Source organism: Spermophilus citellus, assembly GCF_964194105.1.
Source record: "Spermophilus citellus genome assembly, chromosome: 10".
Lineage (NCBI taxonomy): Eukaryota > Metazoa > Chordata > Mammalia > Rodentia > Sciuridae > Spermophilus > Spermophilus citellus.
In genome coordinates, this window is record NC_138197.1 from 86,002,242 (window position 1) to 86,009,941 (window position 7,700).

General features: G+C 39.2%; 1 protein-coding gene across 1 annotated transcript; it reads right to left on the reverse strand.

Moving 5' to 3' along the window:
- Positions 1-305: 305 nt before the first annotated feature.
- Positions 306-6,137, reverse strand: LLPH (LLP homolog, long-term synaptic facilitation factor). The gene is made up of 3 exons (XM_081310638.1): positions 6,000-6,137; positions 4,951-5,162; positions 306-679 (listed from the first exon to the last, which is right to left on the reverse strand). Exons 2-3 carry the CDS (start codon positions 5,153-5,155, stop codon positions 501-503), a joined length of 384 nt encoding a protein of 127 aa, XP_081166764.1. The 5' UTR covers positions 5,156-5,162; positions 6,000-6,137; the 3' UTR covers positions 306-500.
- Between the last annotated feature and the right edge of the window lie 1,563 nt (positions 6,138-7,700).

Consider the following 7,700-nt stretch of genomic DNA (forward strand, 5'->3'; position numbering starts at 1 on the left):
CAATTACAACCACATCAATTTTTTTTTTTTTTTTTTGGTACCAGGGATTGAATTTAGGGGCACTCAACTACTAAGCCACACCCCAAACCTTTTTATTTTTTGAGACATGGTCTCAGTTGCTTAGGAACTCGCTAAGTTGCTGAGGCTGTTGTTGAACTTGTGATCCACCTGCCTAAATCTCCTGAGCTGCTGGGATCACATGTGCGTTCCAACACACCTGGTAAACCATATTAATTCTTGACAGAATTTTGATGTCTTATAGTATATAGATATTGAGTGATATCCAATTAAAACATCAATATACCTTTCATTTACCAAAGAAAATACTTTATTCAAGTTCCCAAAACAAACTTGAGGGGTTATTCTGGGTTTGAATTGAAGACAAAAAGTCAACTTAAAATATGAAAATGAATAGATTTCATTTAGTGACAGTCAAAATCAATGTATACATTCTCCAATCAAACATCTGTCCCATGTAGAATTCTTCAAGTTTTAAGAGTCTACCAGGCCAAACCCTTTGCTGCCTTTGCTGCTTTCGCTTTGCTCTTCCCCTTTCCTTTTTCTCGCTTTGCCTTCAGTCTTTTTCTTTGCCTCTGGTTCATCCACACAGGGTACTGTCCATGCTGGTCTAGAAGAGTCTTTTTGTTTCTCTTAATCTCAGTTTCCATTTTCATGTCGTCTGAATAAAAAAAAAATATGAAGAAACTATTAACACTTACCCCGTGAAAGCATATGAATGCATTGGGCCTATCAGAACTGAAGGCAGACTGAAACTACAAAAAAACTTTTTCTAGAATGCTCTCATTCACTCAAACAAAACTCCTCGCAGCAAACTTGACAAAATCAGACACATGCTATATATTACTATAATCATGAATGACCTAAGTGTTTGTAACTACAGGCACCATCTATTTACTCACTAAGGAACTTTCTAAAGAATGTTGCCCTGATTGTGCTTTGGAATAATAAAGTCAAAAAGGAAGCATTAGGATTTATGGCTTTGAGCTACTGAATTAGTGGATAAATGTATGGTTCTGAGCACATATGAATTGTAAGAATGCTTCTCATATTAAGTGATTCCTTGAGTTACATAAGACAGTTGAGCCAGTAAGAAGTGCATCCATACTTCTAATGGACAGGTCTTATAAGTAAATGATGAGGAATGACTGGCCATTTCTTATGAACTTGAACTAAATTTTAATAAACTTAGAAAGAACTTAAATGAAGTCAATGGAATGGTTCAACAGCAGGCTGTGGTAACAAAGATAAGCATACAACAGAGAAGAAAGATCTGGACACATCCTGAGGCTGTCCTGGGGTTGCCACACTTCTAACCAGGCAATACCCAGAGACCCAGCTCTACTAACAGGGAACTTGGCTGAAGTTCCATGCAACTATGCTATGGCATATCTGCCACTAATCTTATTAACTGGTAAGGAACATGCCCAGAATGTCCCTCTCATGTACTTAACCAAGTTATATAAGATCTTCTATCATCTTTACTACCTGATGTTATATTCGATAGTCACCATTGTTTCCATGCTGCCGAAAATAGTGCTAGTATTTAATAGTTACTCAGTAACTAGTGGTTGAGTGATTACTTTAGGTAGGTTCTGTTAAGAACATGGAAAAAAGACTTGAGATTTTAAGCATGCCAGTGATATAATCTGATTTATAATCTAAAAAGATCACACTGGGTAATATGTAGAAGATAAACCAAAAAGGAAAAAGCTGAAGAAGACAGAAGCAAAAAGGTTACTATAATGGTATAGGCAAAAGATGATGGTTGTTTTAGTCAGCTTTTTCGCTGCTGTGACTAAAATATCCGACCAGAACAATTTGAGGGCTCACAGTTTCAAAGATCTTAGTCCACTCAAGATGAGGCAGAACATCATGGAGGAGTATGTGACAGAGGGAAGCAGCTCACTTGGTGATCAAGAAACAGAAGGAGTCTCCACTCTCCATATACAAAATATATACCACAAAACCACACCCCAATTCCTACCTCCTCCAGACAAACCCCATTATTTCAATTACCACTCGGTTATTCCTATCAGGGGATTAATTCATTGATTGGGTTAACATAACCCAATCATTTCTACTTTGAACCTTCTTGCATTGTCTCACACATGAGTTTTTGGGGGACACCTCACATTCAAACCATAACAATAGTCATTTGAATTAAGATGAATGCAGGAAAAAAATAGATTCTGCTGAAATTCTGAAATAATAAATAAGATTTGTTAATGGTTTAGATATAGAGGAAAAAAGAAAGGATGACTACTAATTTTGTGGCTTAAGAAACTGGGTAGGCAGCTGAAAAAATAGAAATAAGGAACATGAACTTTAAGGGCAGCAATAAAGAACCATCTTGATTACTAAGTGGGACTCTCCTCACTCTCAGTCCTGTCCCCATTTAGCTCCTGAAATACTCTAAGAATGAGGGCATTCCCTAGGCAGGAGATGGATGAGAGAATGCCTCTTTGAGGATGATGAGAAAAAAGAAGAGCCATAAATTCTGACACAGGAGATCTCCTAACAGGACCTCCTGTGTTCACTCCAATGACTCTACAGGTCTGGCAGTTAATAGACCCTCCCCCATGCCTTCACTCCTTCCAGCTTCCAATCATCATTTTAGTGCCTCACTTAAATACAAGCAATGAGTACTGATCACCAGATACTTGTGAAAAAACTCTAATATAGAGATAGAGATAAAAATTTAGGAACAGAAGGGTGGGGATGATAGGGAGAAGCCCAAAAGAAAGATAGATGATGCAAACAGAAGATCCAAATTTCAAAACCAACTATAATTAACACCCCCAGTGAGATTAAAGAAAATATAGATCCATTAAGAACAGGAGGTTGGAAAAGGTCAGGCCACCAATGAATGTGCTAATCATGTCTCAGAGTTGTTGTTCAATTTTCCCATGCCTCATGATGATTTGTTCTGATGTATGCAAAGCCCCCCGCCCTCTCCAAAAAGTGTACTTAAGCTCTGCTTGACCTCTGCTCTGGGCTCTGGACTGCTCTCCCTTCTTGAGTGAGCACGGAGCCCCAGCGCGCTGGAATGGATCCCCAATAAATCCCCTTCTGCAATTGCAAAAAAAAAAAAAAAAAAAAAAAGAACAGGAGGTTATAAAAATTAAACAATAAAAGGGGGGAAAACCTTTGGAAATGAAAATTAGTAACATTAGGGCTGGGGATGTGGCTCAAGCGGTAGCGCGCTTGCCTGGCATGCGTGTGGCCCGGGTTCGATCCTCAGCACCACATACAAAACAAAGATGTTGTATCCACCGAAAACTTAAAAAAAAATAAAATAAAAATAAATATTGAAAAGAAAATTAGTAACATTAAATAACACAAGAACTAAAAAATAAAGTTGAGGAAATTACAGAATATAATGAAAGAAAAAGAGGAGAGAAAAGAGAAACAGGAGAGAAAAGAAAATTAAAGGATCAATTCAAGACTCAGGAGTGCATGGGAATCTGGCATACAGATTTTAAAATCTTTGGCTTTATTAGTCATTAGAGAAATACAAATCAAAATTGTAGGACACTAACCCTGTACATTGCTGGTGCAAAAGTAAAATAGTGTGGCTGAGGTGGAAAAGAATAAACAAAGAATAATATGATCCAGCACTGCCATTTATAAGTATATTCCCCCCAAAAAACAAAAGCAGGCATTAAAAAAAAAAAAAAAAAAAACTTATACACAAATGTTCACAAGAGCACTATTTATAATAGTGAGAAGGTAGAAGCAACCCAAATGCTGTTCAACCAATGAATGGATAAATGAAATACAGTATATAAAGCAGACTATTAACTTAAAAAGGAAGTATTGATATATGCTACAACATGGGTGAAACTCAAAAATATTATGCTAAGTAAGAAAAGAAAGGCACAAAAGACTGCATATTGTATGATTCCATTTCATATTCAAAACAAGTAAGTACATAAAGACACAAAGCACATTAGTGGTTGTTGGAGGCAGAGGGTTCAAGGCTCTTTAATGGGTACAGGGTTTCTTTTTAGATGGTGAAAATGTTTTGGAACTAGAGATGATGGTTACCTAAAACTGTAAATGTACTAAGTGCAACTGAATAGCATACTGTAGGGAGAGGGATTGAGAAGAAAGAGAAAATTTTAAAATGGTCATTTTTAAGAATGGGAAAGGAAACTTTTAGGATTGTAAGGTTGAAGAATACTGCTCTCTTCCCAGACCATATATACCACATAAACATTATTTCAAGAGTATGGATGCTGGGCTGAGGATGTGGCTCAAGCGGTAGCGCACTTGCCTGGCATGCGCACTGCACCACATACAAATAAAGATGTTGTGTCCGCCGAAAACTAAAAAATAAATATTAAAAAATTCTCTCTCTTTTTAAAAAAAAATTAGAGTATGGATGCTGAGAGTGCTTAATTCAACTTGCTGCCAAATTGGTGCATTAGGATGTGAGATCCAACAAACTTTTTGCTCTGCTGAAACTAGCACCTTATACAGTCTCTACCTTAAGACTATGGTTAAGACACAGAGGTCCCTGGAATTTGCGAACATAAAATCCAGTGAAACTGTGATTTTTCAGGATAACTGATAAGTACATAAGACTCACAGTATGTTAAGCTTGCAAAGAAGACCTCTTTCTATTCTGTGGGGACTCTGACTGAATTGTGCACCCTTCCAACAAGTCTAGGTTTGTCTCCTGTAGTATCATCTACTCCTCAAGCAGATTATTGTTACACAAGATCCATCTTGAATAATCCACAACATGCCTATCCACATGAACTGGTTTTAAAAGTTTAGCACAGAATTTCTTATAGCAATGTAGCCTTCAATAATAAACGTGAGCAGATTTGAAGGTAGGCAGAGAGCAGTTACAAAAAAAAAAAAAACCCACAAAAAGAAACTAATATAATTTTTTTTTTTTTTAAATAAAGCACACAAACTCACCTTTTTCATCATTCACCACACTCTGCGTTTTCTCTTGGCAATGTTTAGGTACCACCACAGTTGCTATTTCTTCAACATCTTTCATTAAAACATCACTGCCAACTTTGAGAATATTTTTAAGTCTGTTGAGCTCTTTCGGAGCATTCTTTTTCCTCTTTTCAGCCCGCATCTTCCTTTTCCACTTACTCCGTAAGCTTTTAGCCATCTTTTACCTGGCAGTTAACAAAAATATACATTCAAAAGCAAATTGTTTACTACTAAAAAAAGGCATATCCCTGGGAAATCAAGACACCAGGTATTTCTCTACAAAACAGGAACAAATAGAAGATAAACTCTTCACTCTTCAAGATTTATGACAGCTTAATGTGCAACTTATGTGAGGGTCAATATGGCTCCTATTGTCACTAAATAAATAACAATTAAGAACGTTAAGTCAAACTCCCAGTGGTCAAAGGCAAACTGAAATAAAGCCAATTCTGAAACCTCCTTGGTTTCCCTACAAAATAATTTCCCCCCAAATGCAAAGAGCATCACCATCTTAAGTTTACTAATTAGGAAATGACTTTGACAAACTGCCCTCCAAAGGAATGTGGGTACCAGGAAAGTAGAAGTTACAGATTGTATTCACCGTTGAATTCCTCAGTCCACAGCGGTTTGCGCACAGTAAAGGATGAAGGGTGACTAGCTGAATACCAAAATACGAATGCCAGCAATCACAAACCTACTTGGCCACCTTGTCTACAAGGACCCAAGCCCGGCAGGGGGATAGCATACAGGATTGCGGAATAGTCTTTGAGGGTCAAAGTTAACCTTCGCACGACTGATCGACAAGAAAAGGCTTCATCTTACACAGAAAATGAGCAAGTCAAAGGGCCGCCATCAGGAGCCAGGGACTCTTGTCCTTGACCGAGTCCTGGCTTTTTACACCGAAGAGATCAAACATGGCGCAAGAGGGTCAAAGCTTGGCCCGAAATTTTCCACAGGCAGCAAATCGAGTCCCAGGTCTCACACCCCACTGTACCCCGGAGGGACGCAAACAACAAACTCACAAGATCGCGTTTTGCAAGCAGCACGCCGCCACCGACTGGAAGCCCCCAACTTCCGGCTTCCGGCCGGTGAGCGCAGTGCATGCCGGGAGTCAGTACGGCCGCTAAAGCTTCAGAGGCGGGCAGGCGCTGACAAGCTTTCTGCTTTAGGTGTTGTGCAGACTTTGAACCCTTGTTGGTCCCATACCTGTACAGAAGTAGGATTTAGCCAATTCTAAACTGCGTTCCAGTTCCAGTCGGCTGTCTGGACGTGTGTTTACCTGCTTCTGGGAAGTGGGCGCATTAGCACCCGAAACTTATCACAGGGAGTGAATCCCGCCTGGGAACTGTGCACCCAGGTAGAGCAAAGCTCACCTTTAAAAGCTGACCTCACTGGCACCAGCTACTCTATTGCTTAAAGCCAATCATCTTAGATCATGGGTTCTTTCAGAGATGTATTGAGGTCATCCTTATTTGGAAACTCACTCCCATCTTGGTTTATGATCTTGTTGTAGGGACAGATGAGGCAAGGCACTGAAGATAGCAGGAGACAGTTTTATTTGACTGCAGCCAGCTTCAGAGGGCACAGCTTTTGCTGTAATCAATCAATCCCCCGGAACCCGAGGTCAATAGTTCCAGAATTTTATACCCAGTATATAAGGGGAGGGACTCAGAAGTTCACAGTCTGCAGAAGTTCACATAAAAGCAGTTTTTTTTTCTTTCATTGTTCTGGGCAAGTTAACCCTTCAAGGATAACACCTGAGAAGGGGAGAGCTTCTTCTCCCCTTTTATTCCTCCTCCTGACAGCTGTTACCATGGAGCCCAATTGGTAACTTCTCTTACCTTAAAAATGCAGACATCTCTGTGAAGCCCAGCTCAAGGCCAGAGGCCTTGTTTGCACATTTCTACAAACTACTATACTTGATACGTTTGTGAAAAAGTAGTAAGGGGGTGTCCAGCAGTGGAGTGCTGATATCTTCCCTGCCAGTGGCCAAGTAAAACAGAGGGACAGGAAAATAGGAAGTTTATCTACATTGAACTCTTTTGCTGACAGTCCCCAAATCAGCTATGTTGAAGATTTCTGGAGAAGCCCAGTTAAGACTTTTCTGTAGAGAAAGGGGGTGCCACTACAATCTTACGGAAGTACACATATGCCAAAACTTAGCAAATTGTACACTTTAAATACTTGCAACTTATTTTGTCAGTTATGTCTCAAAACTGTCACCCAAATCAGAAAGTAATCCTATTCCAAAGGAGAATTTAAAGTATAAAATTTAATTGTTTCACTTCAAGTGATGTTTACCTGTCTGAACGATTACATAGGAGGAAGTGCTACGCCTAGGACATTGAGCTCACGAACAACACTGTTATTTAACGTATACTTTTTTTTCCCCTTTCAGTACTACCAGGGAATGAACTCAGGGGCACTTAACAACTGAGTCACATCCCCAGCCCTTTTTTGTATTTTATTTGGAGACAGGGTCTCACTGAGTTGCTTAGCACCTTGCTAAATTGCTGAGACTGGCTTTGAATTCTCAATTCTCCTGCTTCAGCCTCCCAAGTCAATGGGATTACAGGTGTGTGCCACTATGCTGTCCCTAACTAACAATTCTTATGGTATAAGCATTAGAACCACACAGGTCGGTGTTGTATTTTTGGTTAGAACATTTGAGAATAATATGGTATTGAGAGTCTGGGTTTCTTAGAACAAGTTGGGTTTTTTTT